Here is a 20,778-nt window from a genome sequence, read left to right as displayed (position 1 = left end):
CAGATTAAATCTTTATCACTACCAGCTCTGTACAAATATCTCTGAGGATAGCCGCTCCATGGATGAAAGACTGACTTTGGGTTGAGAAAGTGATCTGAGATACAGGTAAGATGTTCTAACAACAACGACTGCCAAGGCTCTCCCCCAAGAAATCTGGGCCCCAAGTTCACACTTTGCACAATGGAGACAGAAATGCCCCATCCGCCCCTCCTTTCATCTCGGCCTCTGCCATCAATAGGTCACTGTCGTTGGCAGCAAAGACCCCACTTACTGGTGAGAAACCCAGCCCACCACATGCCATCCTTCAGGTAGCCATAGCCTCCGTCCACTGTGGAAGGAAAGGGACACAAAGTTAGAGCTTGGCCACACTTTCTCAGGCACTTTTCCTATCCCTACCGTCACTCCACAGCCTCTAAGGGTTCAAGATATGTGAGTCCTCCAGACGTGCTTCTGGGCCCTTTCCTGGGTGAGTCCATCCACTCCCCAAGTTTTAAATCCCATCTCTGTGCTGGTGTCCCTATGTCATCTATGTACCCTGATCCTTTCTTCTGAGCCCACCTGTACATCCAATTGTTTATTTGACATCTCTTGGGTCTCTCACAGGCATAAAACTCGGTCCTAAATGGAACTCTTGATTTTAAACACTCCCTGCCACCCACCCAATGAAACTCAGTCACTGGCACCTCCATGTACCTAGGTGCCTAAGCCAAGGGCCAGGGAATCACCCTTGACACCTTCCACTCCTCCACCTTCTGCATCCAGTCCATCCTGCTGATTCTGCCTCCAAAAGGCATCTCACAGATGTCTACTCCACTGCCACCACCCAGCTCCAAGGCACTGTCACCTCAGGCCTGGGTTGGGGTAGCAGCCTCCCCTTGTTCCTCTGGTTCTTCTCTCGTCCCTTTATCATCCATTCCTTTCATAGCAGCCAGGGGTCTTTTAAGAACATAAAGCCAATTATGTCATCCCTCAGCTTATAGCTGGCCAATGCCTTCCAAATGCTCAGGATAAAGACCAGAACCCTTCACAAGCCCGTTCATAGCTTGACCTTGCGCACCTTTCCAAAGGCATCTCCTGTCACTCTTCTTACTACAGTCTAACCTCTCAAGCTTTCGTTTAGTTCTTCAAAAGTGATGAGGTCTTTTTGGCTCTAGGGCCATTGCGTGTGCTTTTCCATGTCTGGAAAACTCAGTCTCCTTAATGACATTTGCTTGAATCTACACTTACCCTCCAGGTCTCTGCTTGAACATGGCTGCCCCTGAAACCTGCCTCCCTAACCCCTTATCTCAATTATTTCTCCCTTGGGGTTCTCTTTCATCACACCCAGCTCTTCTCTTTCGTGGTACTTGTCATTTATAATGTGAATTGATCTGTTTATTATTTTCTGGCATTTCTCCCACTAAAATAGAGGCTCCACGAAGCCAAGGATTGTGTCTGTTTTGTTCACATGGTTGACTCAGAGCCTGGCGCATAGTCAATACTCAATAATAGTAGCTATGAAGATGATGGTAATGATGATAATGGATAGGTTTTAGACACTTCTGTGAAAAATTATATGTCACTTTTTGTGAATTCCCATTTTTCTAAGAAGGTCTTCAGGTTCCTAAAAGAGTTAAAATCTCCCATAAAAGTCAAGGGCTCTGAAGGCATTTTACTCTCAGGGTTGAAATCTCAGAAGCTATTAAAATGGCAGAAAATTAAATTGAACACGTCCAAACTTGAACACATCATCTTCCCATAAGCCTGCTCCTCCTGCATTATTCATCTCAGAGAACAGCACCCTCATCTCCCCACTTGCTCAAGTCAGAAAGCTGTGTCACCCTTGACTCGTATTTTACCAGCCCTTGGAGCCAGCCAACACCAAACCCAGTTAAGTTCTACCTTCAAAAGCTATCTGTGGACTCTGCCACTTGTCCCCATTCCCACTGCTATTTCCCAGGCCCAGACAAAGTGCTGTTGTCTCTCTCCCCTAACTGGTCCTGCAGCCTCCAGCCTTGTCCCTTAATCCACTCTACACTCAGCCACCAGGGATTTTCTCACATCGTAAACTGGACTATGTCATTCCCCTGCCTAAAGCCTTTCAGTCACTTACAATTGCACTCAGACTCAGGAGCCCAGTTTACAAGACCCGTCATGAGCTGGCCCCAGCTCCGCCTCTTACCCCTCTGCGCTTCAGCCAGCCTGAACTGTGTTCAGTTTCTGACATCGCTCATGCTCTCTCACCTCTGAGCCGTCGCACGTGCTGTTCCTTCTGCCTGGAACGTCATGCGTCATGCCCTCCTCTTTTGCCCTTCACCTTGTTATCTCCTCATTATTTAGGTCTCAGCTTCCAGATCACCTCTACAGAAAGCCTCCCCTAGCCATCTCCCAAGCCCGGGCTTTACCTGCCCCTCCAAAATATTGCCATAGCGTCCTGTTTTCTACATGATAGACCTTCACACTCTATGGAATAATTGCCTATTGACTTGCCTGTCTCTCTCACTGGACTCAATGCCCCACAAGGTCACTGTGTCCTCATGTCTAGCATAGCATCTGGCACACAGCAGGTATGCAATGAATGATGATGAAATGAATGAAGTCTTTTACACATGGTTCCATTTCTTAAGACTTGTTTCATGGATACACATCTTATTTTCCAAACAAGCAAATCCCCGTGGACAGAGACTCAGCAATTCTTTTGTCGCCCATAAGGGAGTTCAGTTTGATAGTAAGTGAGGGTGTGCTAATGTTTGACATTGTCCTCGGTAGAAGTATTTATATTCTATTTTGTAAGGAAGTTGTGGCTTGCCTATGACGACCCAACTGGTAAGAAATAAAACCAGGACTAGACCTGGGGCTTCTGATTCTTGACTCTAAGACTGTTCCCTATGTCCACCCCAATTCACTAACCATGAAGTTCTCAGGATATACTGGATTATAAAGGAAGGTCTCCTGTTGGTGGATTGGATTCCCAATAGGGTTGACAATGGGCCTTTGTGCCCATCTAGACTAGGCTTGCAAACTGCTGCACTGGCCCCTGTGAACCTCCCTTCACAGGCTCAGCTGCCCAGCACCTCATCCCCACCCGCCCCCCAGGAGCCTACCAGCCCGCGTGGCCCCCGAGGCCACCAGTCGCAGGAGGCCTTTCTTCTTGAGGATGACGCTGCTGCCGATGAGGAAACTGGACAGGAAGGCCAGACCCAGGCCGACGTAGAAGCTGTAGTTCTGCCTGAACCTCTCCTGCCAGCTGATAGAGGTGACATTGCTGGGTATCTGGGGACTGAGGTCACCAACGATCTGGCACAGGACTTGTTGGGAGGAGCAGTATAAGGTGAGCAGGGAACCTAGATGGAGAGACCATGGTGAGAGAGTCACGCTGGGGACATTTGCACACTTTAAAAATATTGAAATTGACCACTGTTTCAGACCCCATGCGTCAGCTACTGGGGGGCTCCACCCACACACTGAGCCTAAAAATAACAGTCAACATTCACTGAGTGCTTACTTCAGGCTAGGGGCTTTATTTGCAAGAACTCATCAAATCTTCACAAGGACCTGTCAGATAAATGCTGTCTTTAAATCCCACTTCCTAGATTTGGAACCGGAGGCCATGAGAGGTCAGGTACTTGCCTAAGAACACAGACTGTTTGACTCCAAAGCTCTAGTACGTAACCACTCAGCTACACGGAGGCCCCCAAGCTCTTAGGTGTCATTGAATCCAACTTCCTGCCTTCCACAGGTCACGTGGTCTCCAACAGCTCAGTGTCACACGGGGATTCTCCCTCCCAGAGGACTCTTCCCCCTCAACTTCAGCCACAATGGAGACCTCTGACAGGTAACATGAGGCAGCGAGGTTAAAGAGTCCACAGCTCTTTCTAGGTCTGAGGATGATTAAATATGCATGTCCAATTTGTTAGAACCGACCGTTCCCAGGCCTTACTTCTAAGACCTCTGGTGCTTGTGCACAGTGGCTGGGGCCTCTGTTCAGGCCTCAGAGGGAGGGCCTCCCTGTCACCCCATGTGGAATCTCTTCCCTTTGCTTTCCAAGCCCTAGAGTCCATGAGAGTCTGAATCAGCCCTCCTGCCCCAGAGCTAGCCCACCCTTACTTGACCTTCCGGCACAAACACCAAGGACAATGGGACAAACTTGGGCATGAGGAGCAGACCTTCAGGCAGAAGAAGCAAGCTGCCTGAGTTCAAGAAAACAGCACAAAGCATAGCCAATAATCCTCCAGTGTTGGTACTCATGGGGCCCTCTGCTCTGGGGCTTTCCATGAGCCTTCCTGTCATGTCTAGGGTTTCAGCTGAAGAAACTGGGATCTCTGTAACTTCCATAACCTGCCTAAGGCTACATGGTGGTAAGTGGTGAAGCCAGAGTTGGACCCCAAGCCTATCTGACGCCAAAGCCCATGCTTTTAACCGTCGTACACACCCCACAAATCAGACAGCAATGCCCGTGGGGTTTTATTCGGTTTCTTGAGGGTTATTTTAAAGTATGAATTTGTTACCAACATTTAAAAATCAGATTTCCCATGAAAATTCAGCTTTTGGTTAACTTGCGCGGCGTACCACCCCATTGCAACAATTGGCTGCGTTCCATAGTGCTGCCCCCTGCCCCTCCCCACCCCTACACACTCTTCCGCCCCAGACAGGACATGCTCTTTGCAATGTCCCAGAGTCCATACCCAGCTCCCTTCAGTCATTTTTGTTCTGTGCTTGGCCCCTGTATAGCATTTGCACTTATGACCTCTGGTAGTTGAATGTCTTTTTCTAATTATGTGTTATAAAGACCCAGCCCCCGGGCCGGGCACTTCTCCTTAGACCAAGCTAGAACTCCAGGCCTGCACTAGAACGGCACCGAAATCCAAGGTCAGGCAGCTCTGGCATTGGCATACCCACAGTGGCATCTTGGTGGAACTAAGTAAGTGCAGTGTTGACCTTTCTTCCATGGCACAGAAGCACGGAACAGCAGAACTGGGGGGGACAACCCTCAGAAGACAGCCCACCTAACCCTTACTTTCAGCTGGGGAAACTGAGGCCCTGAGAAGGAGAAGGACTAGCTTGTGCCATACAAAAACCCAATGGCCGCTGGGTCTGGAACCCACCAGGGGACACCTATGTGTTTTTTGTAGTGGGAGAGCTCTCTTTCCGACACCTGTGTCATAATCGAGAGATGAGCCATGAAGCCATGCTCCGTCCCTAATCAAACTCGTTCTGACTGCTCCCTCCTGTTCCTCATCTAGGACAAGAGTCAAATTTGGGGATTTCCCTGAGCTCAGGAAATGAGCCAGAGCCTGGGAGGATGTGGGCCAAGGATGGCGACTCCCACTAGGAAGGTCAAGCCCATTCCCACGCCTGTTCTCTGCCCTCCTGAAGGTGCATCTTCAGCAGAAGGAGTCTAAGGGCCCACCATGGCTTTGGATGTTTCGGGGAGGCCTGAAGCACCCAACAGCACAGCACCCTCTACTGAATCAAGTTCTCCCATAGGGATAAAAAGAAAGAGAGAGAGGGCTGATGGCCAAAGGAAATCCAGCTCTGAGGAGGATGTCATCTGACAAATGGGTGTTGAGCCAGATGAGTCCTGCTGCTCTTCTAAAATATGCTGGGACTGGGGCGTATATTCTTCCCCAGGGGAAGGTGAGGCTGAAAATGAACTACCTTGTTGGTCAGGAAACCAAAGCCAGCCAACGCCCAATCGGCCAGCTTTGAACGTTTCGCTGGAGACGAGAAGTTAGAGCAACAGGGATATCCCACAATTCCAAGATGAGGTAGGAAAATGGAGATAACACCCAGAAAGGGGTTGAGCATAGTGGTATGAGTACAGGTTTTAGAATCCAACTTCCATGCTCCATTTCCCCTCTGTAGTATCTTGGGCAAGTTAGCAGACTTTTCAGAGCCTCAGTTTCTCTATCTCCAGAATGGAGACAGGAAGGTAGTAAGATCTACCTGTCTTCTCCAGTTGTGGTAAGGATTAAATGAGATAATGCAAGTAAAGAGCCGAGTTCACTATCCGGTTCATAAGAAGTCGAAGTAAAGCCAAAGGTCTTTCCTTATCCTTTCCTGGGTTGTTCTTTGTTGCCTTTTTCTAAAAGGTGTGTGTGGTTTAGGGGTGCCTGGTCTTTGGTGTGCCCTAGAGAGACAGCCGGACTTGGGCAGGTACTAAAATCTGTAGCGGTTGTACATAAAAGGAAACCCGGGATCCCCCAAACTCTAGGTCGACCTGCTGCAATCAGCAATGCCCGCCTCCACCCGCTCCCCTCCCGTTTGTCCCCCTTTCTCCCATTGCTCCCTCAGCTCCCCAGCTCCCAAGATGGGGAAAGTCAGCCAGAACTTTGCCCCTTCCCAAGACCGGCCTGAGAACTAGGTGGGGGACAGCTCGTGCTGACCCCGCCGCAACCTCCCCCCGCACACGCACACACACAAAAGCCCCAACCCCCTGGCAGGAGAGGATTAGAAGGAGTGGCGGGGGAAGGGAACGCGCACAGTCCCCTGGGTCCCCGCCTGGTTCCCACACACCGTTCTCGCAGCTGGCATTGTTGGCTGGCAGCTCCATGGGGCCCTGGGCGCACGCACCGACGCAGGCGTGGACGGCGCCCCCGGCACCTCCGCTCCGGAGCAGGTGGCTGAGACTTGTCCCTGGCGTGGCCCGCGTGCGAGAAGCTGTCGGGGTCGAGACCCAGGGGTAGAGAGAATGACGCGCCCCAGAGGGGGAGGGTCCCCGGGGAGGAGTCACCCGGCGTCTTGGGCAACTCCAAGGGCCGGGGGTGCCCAGCGATCCAGTTGCCGGCAGAGGGGCGCATGCCCTCTCAGGGAGCGGAGGCTGCCCGGCTCCCTGCAAGAGTCACCGCCCCACGCCCCCGGCAGATGGTGAGGGGGGGGCGGGGTCCTGGGCACCACCTCTCCATGACGTTGGGATTGGCACCCATTTCCCTCCCCAGTGACAGAGTTGACGGTTCCCAGGATGGCTGGAGAGGGGGGCAAATTTCTGGCCAAGGTGGAAGTGGGGACGTGGGGGTATGAAGGGGGCCCTGCTACCAGGCCAGCGAGGTCCAGGACCTGGGGTTTTTCCTTCCTGCCTGACACCCTGCCTTATTCATTCATTCAACTGTGCTGGGCATTAGAACACAGCAAGCACACAGAGGTGCCCAATACGTGGTTGGTACTATAAATGGAATGAATGGATGCTAGGAGCTTGGTAAGTTGAATGAAAGAAGGAAATTAAGTGACTGGAGACCAAAATGAGTCAGACATAGTCCCTGGCCCCCAAGAACCTTATATGTTAATGGGGAAAACAAAATGGGATCAACTATCTAGAGGCTGGTGTTTTCCAAATCACCATTAAAAAATAGGGTGATGGAAAAGTATCTGTTATTGTTGTGTAATAGTAAAAACAGTCAGAGGACAGGAGAGGTGATGTGCGTCCCTCTGACCTGACCTTTTAAATCATGAGAGCATGTTGAGGTTACAGTGCATTGTGCCAGAGCTGAGCCCAGATTCTGAGAGACAGATGCACACGTGTGTTAATACATTCAGTTTTGTATATGTTTGTGACTTGGGGAGCCGCTACATTTGAGGGTACAGGGCTTGGCCCCCTTGCCCAGAGTTGAGAGCAGTAAGTACGTTGAGACAAGGCTTTTCAGAGTGAGGGGAATTTAATGTTTTAGGGTAGTAGGCTGAGGGGGGTGGGGGCTGGGATCTACTGGAGGAGCTTGCACACCCTCTCTGGGCCCCAGGCTCCCCATTTGTTCTAGGAGAGGGCGGGGCCTCCCAGCATTGTCATCCAGAGCATCCCGGGAGTGCAGACATAAAGGCCCCCATTGAACTGCAGGCTCCTCACTGCTATCCAGACAAAGCCCTTTTCTCCCTGAGCTACAATAGCCTTGTCAGGCAGGTAGCAGGGCCTGCAGCATTGTCTCCCCAGAAAAGAACAACAGGGTACACTGTCTATCCCAGGGAGGGCGGGTAGCTTCGGAAGCGTCTGACCAATCAGGGACAGATGGCTCTGTCCTTAACCAGCCAGGCACTGGTAAACCAGCCACATCTCATTCGGCCAGTTATTCTGGGATGAGCAGAAAAACAAATTTACCAAAACCCAAATTCCTAAAAACTTGGCTTTTCTAAGTGCATGTCTAAATGTTTTATGTGATAGAGCCATAGTGTCCAATATGGTAGCCACCCACTTCCATGTGGCTATTGAGAACTTGGCTAATCTGAACTGTGCTATACTGTACATGTAAAATAGGCACTGTTAACATTTTGGGCCAGATAATTCTTTGTTGTGGGGGGCTGTCTGGCAGGATCCCTGGATTCCACCCACTAGATGCCAGTAGCACATGCACACACCTGCAATCCCATGTCCCCTTCCCCCTTCTGACAAATAAAAACATCCCAATCAGGTTTCCAGACTAGCATCCCAGACAAACTCTACCATTGCACAAAGCTTCACAGCTGAAAAGAAATCCCCCAAATCAATACTCTGTGTGTTTTCAGTGTGGTATGGCCAAAGAGGACTGGAGGAGGAATAGAGAGTAGAGACATGAGTAATTTGAATGCTATTTATAGATGGCTTGCTATATATTACATGGGTGCTCATTTAATCTTTGCGACAACCCTGGGAAGCAGGTTCTATTAGTATTCCGCTTTTTCAGATGAAGGAATTGAAGTCCAGTGAGGACACTCAGCCTGTAAGTAGAGAAGCCAAGAATCTAATACAGATACTTGTTTTGATGCTACACAGACTGCCTTGTGGTCCTAGGTCTAATAACAGGCCATGAGACTTGGGTAGGCCACTTGCCTCCTGGCATTCCTAGCCCAGGTAAAAGGGCTGGGCAAGATGTAGCTTGCAGTCTTTTCCAGCCTTGCAGAACTGGTCTTCTGGGTAGGGTGGAGAAGAACAGATGGCTGTCACCATCTTCAGGTTGACCTGGAATCACAGGAATCTGGATGGTCAACATGTAGACGCCAGCCCATCATTCTTCTCCAGGCGGGTCCCCAGAGTACCCACTGTCATCATAAAGAGCTTTACTATCATCAGAAATAATGCTTGGAATGGACACAGGTATGCTCAGACTGGCTCTCAGAAGAGCACAATGCCCAGTGACGGGGTCCACACCAACTGACACCAACAACGATTATTAAAACAATACACTATTACTGACTTCTTCCTCTGTGTGCTAAGCACTTTGCGGGTATTGGTTCATGTGGTCATTATAATACCTTACTCTGAGTACCATTTTAGGTCCCATTTTATAGATGAGGGAACGGAGGTTCAGAGAGGTGAAGTGACTTTCCGAAGGTCACACAGCGGTAAGACAGAACTTCAAGCTGGGATTGTATGTCCCCAGAGCAGCTCTCTTAATCAAGGCACTGGTTTGAGGAGGCTAGATCCTTCTTCCCAGATCTGTTCCTGGTCCTGCTCTGGACGGTGTGACTGGGAAGACTGGGGCCATCCAGAAATCACACAGGGAGGCCATACAACCTTCTCATCAGCCCTCCTTCCAAGTTAGAGCTGGAAGGGCTCAACTAATACAACCTCCTTGGTTTGCGGATGGGGAAAACTGAGGCACAGAGGAGCAAGGTCTTGCCCACATCGCATTGCTAATTTGTGGCAGAATCAGTACTTGCTCAAAGTCACTTGAATCCTGATCCAGTACTTTTCTCTCCCACTATGCTTGATTTCTGGGCAGAAAGGATTGACGACGTTAGGGCAAATAATAAGAGTTATTATTTTCCTGGCCACTTTTTAAGGACGAGCCGGTACACTGAGGATTTCACACACATTGTCCCATTTATTCCTCACAGTGAGCCTAAGAGTTAGGTACAGCCACAATTCTTATTTCAGAGATGAGAAAACGGAGGCTCAGGAAGTTTCAGTGACTTGTTTGCCATTAATTAAGGGAGCCAAGATGAAACCCAGCAGGCAGATCGCACTGTGTGTGGGGTTCCCTCATCAGAATATCTGCCTACAGGTGTAAGGTTTCAATTTCTTTCAGAGGGCAGAGCTCACTGTGAAGAATATGTGTGGAAGCGCAGATTGCTTGGCCTTGGTGTGGGTGTGCTGAGAGCCCAGTGCACTTAATGTATGGAAAAGAACATCAGGCTTTATCAAAAACCAGCTATAGTGAAAATAGCAATACTGAGATGAACTGCTACTTGTCGCATAACTTCTATATTGCACGTTCTTCATATGTATCAACCTCTAAGCCTCACAGCAGCCCCACGAGGCACCTGAAGTTAGCCTAGTTTTACAGCTGATGACAGTGATGACTCTGGGAGGTCTGGGGACTTGTTCAAGGTGAGGCAGGTAGTAAGCGGCTAAGCAGGGATCTGAGCAGGTCCTCAAAGCTCCTACTGTGGTATTTTCCTCGTTCCTTGCTTCCCGTGGGTTGGAGTCACTGCTCAGGTCAGCAACATCAAGGTGATGGATCCGGTGGATTGTAGTGATGCTCGTCCCCTGCATCTGTTTGGACCTGTAGCATCTGGTTTGTGGGAACAGGAAGGGGAGAGGCACAGTGAACTTTGTGGTCAGAGGGAAGACTCTGATTTTAAAGAGGGAAGAATCAACCTGAAAATGAACAAACTTAGGCTCTCTTTTCCCTTTGGCATTTAAAAAAAATTGATCCATCTTGGACTTTGATGTCTGAGAGGTTGATATTAAAAAGTTCGGGGAGGGTCGGCCGAGTGGCACGTTGGTTAAGAGTTAGCTTGGGACACCAGCTCTGAGCAGCAGGGCCCCGGTTCAGATCCCACATTAGGGTCAGTGATGCTGTGCCCTCTACAGCTAAGATGGTGAATAACAGCTCAACCTGGAGCTGGTCTGCTGTGAGTCGTCGGCTATGGCGTAGGCTGCAGTGGGGCTGGCCGGTAGCTGGCGGTGAGCTTTCGTGAGCTTCTGTGAGCTGCAGTGAGCGGCCATCCAATGGCTAGGGAGCGACTACCTCACCCAGGAAGAGCACAATGATAATACCAACATGGGTCAGTGAAGCGACGTCCGCCACAACTAGACTGAAGAACAAAAGGACAGCAACTTGTCTGTTCCCCTCCCCCAATTCCCCAATAAAATCTTTAAAAAAAAAAGTCCGGGGATGTGAACTCTAGTCCCCATTCTGCTACTAACACACTGGGACCTGTGGCAGGCCTTTCCCATCTAGGTCTCAGGTGTCCCAATATGTGTAATGAAAATAAAGACTAAATCAGTGGTTTTTAATTTTTTGTGTGTGAGATAGAGGTAAGCAGCAAAACCTTGATTCCAAGCAGAAAAGTTACATGGCAGGACAACATACAAACCTCCTTAAAGAGAGCTTCTTCCATTGATTCAGAGCAGGAGCATGGAACGTGTCCCCTTGACCTCCATGCTGTGACCTTGTCATCCCCTCTCCTGCAGCAGTGATGAGACATCCCCCACCCCTGCTAGGACATGGAAGATCCCAGGTCAACAGTGGGTGTCTGTGTGGCCTCCTGGGCACACAGCATTTGCACTGGCCATTCCTCCTATGGGATGTCCCCACAGAGCTGGCTCAGGGTTCAGAAGAATGGCCAGAAACTTCACTGCATGGGGAGGCTCTTGCAGGGACGCCCATGCACTCAGGACCGTCTCAGTTTCCAGGCCCATTTGTCAGGGCCCTGGGACACAAGCACATTGTTGCCAAGTGGGTCTGAAGACTCCTGTGTGGGTTATATGGTCTGAGTCCCTGGAGGGGTGGGAGGACCCCTATACACTCCTGAGTGGCATGTCAGCAATCAGAGTGAAAGCCCCATGAGGTAGGAATCCAGAAACTGAAACCCCAACCCCAAAATATTTTTGTCACCTGTGTATATTCAGTTCCTGCTGGATGTATGCCAGGCCCTATACAAAAGCTTTACGTAAGAGAATGCGCTCTGAACCAGACAGCCTAGGTGTGAATCCCAACTCAGTCACTGGGTAGCTGTGTGGTCCTGGGCCCTGTGGCTTACTCTGTGTGCTAGGACCCTCCTCTGGGGTGGGATCCTCCCATCTGCCTCGTTCTGAGGAGAGAGACCAGGCGCTTTGCTTTGCCTGCCCAGGGCAGATGCAAGGAGCGGGCGCCCAAGCCTCCTCAGCTCCTCATTAACTTTCTGCCAACACAGTCACACTGGAAATTCTGGTTTGCCAGCAGAGACTGGATGAGGAGCCCCAGAAGAATCCAGAATGTGGGTTAAGGTTTCTTCCCGGTTTGTAAGGTGGCACAGGGAGCTAAACCACCTCTCCACCCTGGAATTCCTTGGGCAGGATGGGGATGAGGATGCCACGGGAAGAGGGTGTGGGAAGAGGCGTGCCTCAGGATTGGCTGAGGACCAAGGCGCTGGGCCAATGGGAAGCCACGCCTTTTTTTTGTTTTTTGCGCCAAAGATCAACAGGTGATAATTATCTGCATTTTGCTCCCCAAAGAAAAATGTCGGTGTTTGCTTTACAACCGGTCCAATGAGTATGTTTCTGCCTTTCCAAAAATCTTATGTCCTGCATTCCCAGAAAGCCTGGTCTGCCCAGAGTGGTCTGACCTTTAGTCAAATCCCAGCATAACCACGAGTGGGGAGTCCTCATTTTAGTGAAGGGCCTCGCTGGTCATTTTTTACTTTTTAGGAGTCCCACATCCCTTTAAAAATCTGACAAAAGCTGTGAACACTTGCCCCAGGAAAGATGCACACACCTACCTACACTTATCACTTTACACTGAATTTCAGGGGGACCTCAGGTTAATAACTCTTGGCTTTTGGCCAAAAGGAAAAAATCGTAAAATTTTGAATATATTGAGGTAGCACTCATAAAGAGTAGTGCACAAATATTGAAATGCTGTGTAAAGAACAATGGATTTTTACCTGTGTACACCCTTGTCACTGCCATCTTGATAAGAATATAGAACATTTCCAGCCCTCACAAATGACCCAAGGAAATTCTGACATGACCTTTTTGAGGCCTTCACAATACTTTCTCCTCACCAAGATATAGATAATTGCTCTCAACATTACCACCATGCCACACACATGTTAAGTATAAGCTTGTTATACTTACTACTTTGTATGGGAGTTATTTATTTGGGTGACTATCTCTCCCACCACACTGGGGGGCCTTGGAAGCCCAATCTTATCATATTAATCCTGGTACCTCTGATGCTGATGACAGGAGGCACCAAGACACTCAAGATGTGTACACTGAGCTAAACCAAAGTCCTTCTCTGGATCTTACCGCCTCCTCTAAGTTGGTCTTACTCATTCACAATAACAACCATAAGCCACTGCGCACTAAGCTCTGTCCTGGACTTAACATATCTAACTTTAATCCTCACATGGACCCTACGAGGTAAGTGGTATTATCATCATTTCACACTAAGGTTTACTGAGGTCAAGAGTCTTGCCCATAACCACAAAGCTGGTCAGTGGTAGCACTCAGAAGCAAACCCAGGCCTGTGTGTCAACAAAGCTCTGCAATCGTATACTAACCACGCTCTTCTCTTAGCTTCTTTAGCAGGAGGGGAATGGGGACAGATGGGGGGATGGGAGCAGATGGGGGGTGGGACTTTAAGTTACAGGAAGAGGAAACTGGTCCTCTCTTTCATGCATCCTGATCCTAGCTTCCTAAAGATGACCTCAGAGCTGTGACCCCACTCTCACCCCTTTTTTGGTCAAAGTGCCAAATTTCAGTTGGAACATACGGTTTTTAAGTTATAAAAGTCATATGCACTTTTAGGGAAAAAAATAATAAATTGCAGTTCAGAAGAGTATACAATGAAGAATAAAAGTCTCCTTGCTACCCGAAGAGGCAGTCACCACTACTGACAGGTTCTTTGGCATCCATCCAGAAATTACACATACATCCCTACAAAAATGGATATTCTTTTAAAAAATGGGGTCACATTATACAGGTTGTATTTCATTCTGCTCTTTCCACTTTATGATGTATCCTGCAGACTTTTTCATATTAGTCTAGATGAATACACTTAATTATTTTTAGAATGCTGCACTTTTAAGAATATTGTAACGTATGACTATTCCACAATTTATTTAATTATATTTCTACTGATTTACCAATAGGATAGATTGTTTTCAGGTTTCAGTATTATAAACTCTGTTGTAATGGATATTCCTGAACATACATCTTTATTTATTTTTTTAAATTATTATTATTTTATTTTTTATTTTGTATTAGGGAACGTGTTTCTCCAGGACCCATCAGAGCCAAGTAGTAGTTGTTTCCATCTAGTTGTGGAGGGCGCACCTCAGTGGCCCATGTGGGAATCGAACCAGCAACCTTAGTGTTATGAGCACTGTGTCCTGCACTCTAACCAACTGAGCTAACCAGCCATCCCCTGAACATACATCTTTATACATGTGGACAGTTATACCTGTAGAAGAGATTCTGGAAATGGGACTGCTGGGTTATAGGGTATGATTATTTAAAATGTTGATCCCTCCCAAAGGGCTGTAGTAGGCTATTAGCCACCTCCAACTCCCTACAAAAAACAAACAAACAAAATTCCACATTCTAATTCCTGGAATCTATGAATATGTTACCTTACATTGTAAAGTACAGGACTTTGTAGTTTGTAGGTGTGATTAACAATCTTGAGATGGGGAGATTATCCTGGAATATCTGGGTGGGACCGATATAACTGCAAGGGCCCCTATAAGAGGGGGCAGGAGGGTCAAAGTCAGGAGAAAAGGCCAAGTGAGGGTGGAAGCTGAGACTGAAGTCAGGCAGCCATGAGCTGCAGCCCTTAGAGGCAGCAAGAGGCCAGGAACACTGTGTTCCTTGGAGTCTCCAGGAGGAACCAGCCCTGCTGACACTTTGATTTTAGCCTGGTGACTAAGTCACAAGACTTTGATCTTCTCATGTCCATAATTGTAAGATAATAAATTTGTGTTGCTTTAAGGCACTAAATCAGCGGTCCTTTGTTAAAGCAGCAACAGGAGACTATCACAGGGCTGCATCCCCTCTCATTTGCACTAAGAGAGTAGGAGGGGGCTTGATCCCTCACATCTTTCCAAACACTGGAAATATACTCTAAACTTAGCCATTTTAGGGCAGAAGCTGCTCACCTGTTTGGATCCCTTTGAGGATCTGAGGCCATCTATGAACCACTTCCTCTAAAGAAGAAAAAGTGCACATACATATGTGCCTACCATTTCACAGAGGCCACGGACCTCCTCTGAAGCTTATCCCTGCACCTTGTAAGGTTGTGAGCTGTGCTTTCAGGACTCTGGGTCCCCCTTCCCTTGTCACATCCCCCGAGGCATCCGTGGTGTCAGTGTGGGAAATCTCAGACTATCAGGGCAGGAATAGTCCTTGGAGGTCATCTGGGTACCATGCTTGTTTTAAAGATGGAGAAAATGAGGCCTGAGGTAGAAAAGCTAGCACTAGACCCAGGTCTCCTGACTCCCAGGCCTGTGTACTCTTTGTCTGCATACCCTTTGTCTGCAGGGGAGGAGGAAGGATGGGAAAACATTCCTGGCTGGGCTTGGCTGGGGTTTTGGAAACACCTCAAGTCACAGGGGAGGCCAGTATTTTAAATCAATCGATACCAGGCAGTAAAGGCCATGGGCTGGCCTTCCCCAGGTCCAGGAATCAATTCTGGGTTCCTTGTGGGAGCTAAAGAGCCTGCCATGGAGGGGCTGGGATGGAGAAATAGGCCTTGAGTTCTCCCCTCTGGTTTTGAGGAGCCACCCAATATGACCTCCCAGCTGCCTGGGTTCTGTGAAGAGTCCCCTCCAACTGATTTGTTCTCCTTCCTCATGTAGGCTTTTGGTTCTTGAATCTGTTGGGAAATAGCTTTGGTTTGGATGGGGAGTGGGGGTGAGTGAGATCTTCCAAGGTATAGGTTGGACCTTCCCTGAGTGGAACCCAGGTGGGAGAGAATGGAACGGGCACCTGACTGCAGAGGGAAAAACTGAGTGAACCATCTTCTCTGAGTCAGTCCCAGCTCTTGAGCACTGACCCTGTACCAGGCGCTGTGCTCTGGTGATTTGTGCATGCTAACATTTGATCCTTGCAGCAACCGAGGAATAGGTATTATCACTGTTAACTATTCTTATCAATAAGGATTCTGATGTTCAGAGATTACGAACTTGCTAGCTCCTGGCAGAGCTGAGTGTTCGACAACAAGCTTTTAACCACTTACTCTCTTTTGCCCCCATTCTTGGCAGAGGGAGGTCCCAAGAGAGAGAAAAGGATCACCATGGACTGCTCCCAGCAGGCTCCACCTCCAGGCTACTCCCCTAACTCCATGCCCATCCTTTACTGTAATTTTCTTGTATTTGTCTGTCCCTTCTGCCTCTATCCCACCTCCCGTCTTCCCTATCACCCTGCACGGTACAACCATAATGATTATAGTTGACAGCAGACAATTGGTCCTTCATTCTCTTCTCTTCTATGACAGCTGCTGTTCCAAGGCAGGCTAACTTGTTGATACCAATTACATGGCAAGCAGTTTGGAGGCGGCAAGGGGATTGATTTATTCAAAGGATATAGATGGAACACTGTTGACGTGTCACCTACTGTGAAAGACACAGGTATTACGAGGATGAGCGAGACAGTTGCAGCCCCTATACTCACGGCCCTTGTTCATGAAATGGTCACACACGTTGAATTATAATTTTCATACACAGCAAGAAGGTCAAGTACAGAATGAGTGGAGAGTACTTAACAGAGCTACTTGGGACCTAGGCCTTAGGAGAAAGGGGTGTTTTAGTGAGACTTGAAGGATGGCTGAAGGCCTTAGTCTGTGAGGTGTTGTGGGGAGGGGCATTCCTGGTAGGCAGGGCAGGTGTGAGTGTTTGGGGGGGTCAACGGGATCCTAGGCCCTGGAATGAACTGAAAAAGGGCAGTGGTGTGGCTGTTTAACTTCTATTGTTTTCTGAGTCTGAGTCCTTAAGTGTACAACGGGGATGCTGACGATGGGAGGAGTAAATTAGATGGGAATATGTGGTAGTCCCAGATGGGCTGACCCAGGCTGTCCTGTCGAGTCAACCCCTTGACCACTGTAGCCACCAATGAGTCCAGTGAACCTTCTCCAGCGCAGGGCTGGGCTCTTTGCCAGAAACTGTTTAAGCCCCAACCAAGGGCTCTTTGATTCCCCCTTTTCCTGTTGGTCTGAAACTCCAGAAGGCAGAAATCCCTGGGTTGTATTCTGACTAATGAAGGTGGAGCTTAGGGGCCACATATTTTTAGCTCCGATAGCATCTCACAGCATATTTTCCCAGGGAAACCCTCCACTTTCCCCATTCTGCCGGAAGCTCTGGGCCAGCCAGACAGCGCAGCATCTGGGAATGGCTGGGAACAGGCTGAGGAGGGAACACAGACTGAGGAAATCCAAGTAAATCAAACCAGATGGGGAAGTGGGGACTGGCTTTGGGGCTGGTTACTCTCCTCCTCACTCAGAGGGGAGCAAACGTCTTTGTTCCTTTCCCACCTCCGGCTTTATTCTCTTTAGGGGAACTGAAGGCATATCAGAGCCAGCCGCCTCCCACCATCTGCAGGGTCTGGGGCAAAAGCGCCACATACCACATGTGTCTAAATAATTAAAAGTTTTACATCACGCTGTTGAACTGTTATACAATACATTCTTCCCGATGACAAAATATACCTTTATAACACAAAATAAGGTACATGTAAAGTCATAGGTTTTATATGACTGCAAGTTAGCAAAAATACCAAAGATGGCTGAATTTAATTATCATTACATATTTCTGGGTGTTCTGTTGTTGGGCCAGCGATGTTTGGATAAACTAAAGACATATTTAATTCATAAATTAATATGCACTTATTCTATAAATTTAATTTTTCTTGCCTTCAAGTGGCAACATGACTATGTTCTTATAATCAAGATCCCACCCCTTTCCCAGCTTTCTTGAGCTATAATTGACAAATAAAAATTGTATGTATTTAAGGTGTACAACTTGTTTTGATACACGTATACACTGTGAAATGGTTACCACACTCAAGTTAATTAACACCTCCATCACCTCACAGTTACCTTTTTTCTTTCTTTTTTTTTTTTTTGATGTGTAGGAACACTTAAGAGCTCTCTATAATCAAGATTTTTTATATAATTTGTGTTCTATTGTCAGTAATACCTAACTAAACAAATTTTCTTGAGTCATTTGAATTCTTAGTTTTTAAAATTAATTCCAACTTGAAGAAATTCTGCTCTAATAAGGGGAAGCACTTGAGTTTGTCAATAAGATTTTGAAAGCAATGCTTAGATTCAGAAACGGACCATGCATTTTTACATATCGCATTCAACTGTGCTAATGGGGTCATATATAGTTATTGTTATTACAGAAAATATTACAAAATGTTTTCATTTTCTATGCAAATTGATATGTAATATAGAAAACATATTATACAGTTATATATAATTTATTCTATAAATTGCATCCTATGAACATCCCTTAAATTGTAATGTCCTCTTGCATGAAGTCCCCCCTGATACTGCCCTCATCCTCTCCATCTTACCCCAGCTGGAAGAACAGTCTCCTTCTGATCTCAAAACTCACTTGGTGTGGCTGTCTGTTGGGATCCCTTAGGACAGAGGCACTGGCACAGAGTACTGTCACATGCTTAGTGGTTAAGAGGTAGGACCTGGATACAGACCTATTGGACTCCTAGCTCCATCCCTTACCTCCTGAGACCAGTGCTTCAGTATCTTCAGCTGTAAAAAAGGGGGTAAGTAATAGTACCTATCCCTTCAAGTGGTTGTGAAGTTTAAATGAATAAAGCATTTAAAGTGCTTTTCCTGAGTTCTGGCATGAAGGAAGTTCAGTAAATGCGAGTGATAATTAGACTGGCCACATCCTGCTCCACTCTAGTTCCCTGTACGCATCTCTCATCCCTTCCTTCTGCAACCCCACGAGCTCATGTGGGTCCATGGCCATGACAGATCTTTAACCTATTACAGAGTTTTGAAAATAATGTTCAAGAACTGTTTCTCAAAGCAGTGGCATCGCAGCCTTCAAACAGTCCAGGGCCTTCAGACCGCACCTACTCTGAGCTATCTTTCCTCTTTCACAGCGTTATGGACTAAACTGTGACCCCTCCCCAAATTTATATGGTGAAGTCCTAACCCCCAGGACCTCAGAATGGGACTGTATTTAGAGACAGAGCCTTTAACAGGTAATTAGGGTAAAATGAGATCATATGAGCAGGTCCTAATCCAATATGACTGGTGTCCTTATAAGAAGAGGAGATTCGGACACACAAAACGGAAGACCATGTGAAGGCACAGTGAGAAGATGGCCATCTACAAGCCAAGGAGAGAGGCCTCAGGAGAAACCAACCATGCTGGCACCCTGGTCTTGGACTTGCAGCCTCCAAAACTGTGAGAGAATACATTTCTGTTGTTTAAACCACCCAGTCTGTGGTATATTGTTATGGCTGCCCCGCTACCCGGCTCTTTCTTCTCATGAGTATGCCTTCCCCTTCCATTTGAAATCCTTCAATCCGTGCCAGTCCCTGGGAAACATTTGTGCCCAGGTATCATGACTGCCTGTATACAAGTGGTCCTTTTCTTGTGGGAGTTATTTCTTTTTTTACATCTTAACATTTTTCAAAGTGTTTTTGTTCCACGAGAGGACCCCTAGTGTTGCAGAGAAATGGGTCTCCAACGTCACAGCCACTGGGTGATGTGGTGTTAATCCAGGCTGATTAGGTTCTGTAGGACTCAGATCTTCAAGAGGAAAAAGAGCACAAGGTGTTCCCAGATCTCTTTGACCAAGGAATCGCTTTTCACTGAGCATCTCTCAGGCCTGATCGTCCTCCAGTGACACGTGATCAACTATACAAGCCCTAACAATGAGAATCCCTGAAGGTGGTGATACATGGCTGAGGAAGATTTTGTCCGTGAAGTAGTCAGGCCTCTCAAAGTACACCTGTGGGAAATGACCTAAAACCAGGATATCAGAGCTGGATAGACCTTGGATTATTCGGTCCAATTTGAAGAGGAGGAAACGGAGGCCATGAGAGATTAGAGGGCTGACAGAGGCCACAGCAGAGGGAGAGTCACCAATGCCCTAGGACTTACCTTTGTGGGCGGTCTTTAAGAAAGGTGGTGCTGTGTAAACTGTGAGGCTCCAATCACTGGAGTCGGTTTTACACACATCCTCCTAGTGTTCTTCTAGTGTCATCCTTTCTGATGAGCATGAGAGGTTCCCAGGCTGAAGGTACCCCAGCCACCATGCTGGGTGCTCTCCTGATACCAGGTTCCACTCCATCTTACTGATGCCAAGCCCCGAAAATTCCAGTGACCAAACCCCCAAGTCTAGTTGTGGGGTCTGGTATGGTTGATCAGTTCATTGTAGTACTGACAGCAAAAGCCCAGGCATTGCAACTGTGTTCAAATCCCAGCTATTACCCAGGAACTAAGTGAAAATAAACACACTATACAGCCTCTCTGTCAAAGGTGGAATGTAACACAAAAGTGACTGTGGTTGAGTCTCAGGGAAGAATAAATAAGATTTAGCATAGTGCCCGCACCCATCAGACCTCATTAAGGATTACTTCCCTTTCTTCCTCTTCAAACCAGGGACCTAGGGTGTACAGTTACACTTGCTGAGGTCATGAAATCCCTAAGGGCAGGAGCTATCTCCTATACCTTGCCCAGGTCAAGTCAATTTGTAAAGAGCTGTTTCTCTCAGTGAGAAAGCAAAAAAGGTCACTAAAGGGCGCACTGACCTGCTAGCTCTTTATCTTCTTCCATTCCATTCAGGTTGATTTCTTAGTCATTAGTTTTAACGTGGCTTTCCATAGATCCATGAGGACAGTATGACCCTGAATCACGACCAAGATGCTGG

The 20,778-nt window shown here is 47.7% G+C and overlaps 1 protein-coding gene across 1 annotated transcript in view; it reads right to left on the bottom strand.

Annotated features, from left to right (window-relative positions):
• The window catches only part of NIPAL4 (NIPA like domain containing 4), a 13,397-nt gene extending 6,748 nt beyond the window's left edge, over positions 1–6,649 (bottom strand). Inside the window, exons 1-3 of the mRNA XM_019653961.1 lie at positions 6,496–6,649; positions 3,084–3,323; positions 272–328 (exon numbers count right to left, since the gene is read on the bottom strand). Of these exons, the coding sequence (XP_019509506.1) occupies positions 272–328; positions 3,084–3,323; positions 6,496–6,532 (334 nt within the window). The 5' untranslated portion in view covers positions 6,533–6,649. The remainder of the gene's footprint in view (positions 1–271; positions 329–3,083; positions 3,324–6,495) is intronic.
• Positions 6,650–20,778: the final 14,129 nt, after the last annotated feature.

This window comes from Hipposideros armiger, unplaced genomic scaffold, assembly GCF_001890085.2.
Source record: "Hipposideros armiger isolate ML-2016 unplaced genomic scaffold, ASM189008v1 scaffold_211, whole genome shotgun sequence".
Lineage (NCBI taxonomy): Eukaryota > Metazoa > Chordata > Mammalia > Chiroptera > Hipposideridae > Hipposideros > Hipposideros armiger.
Note: the sequence above shows the minus strand (reverse complement) of the source record. Positions and strands in the feature narration are given on the sequence as shown.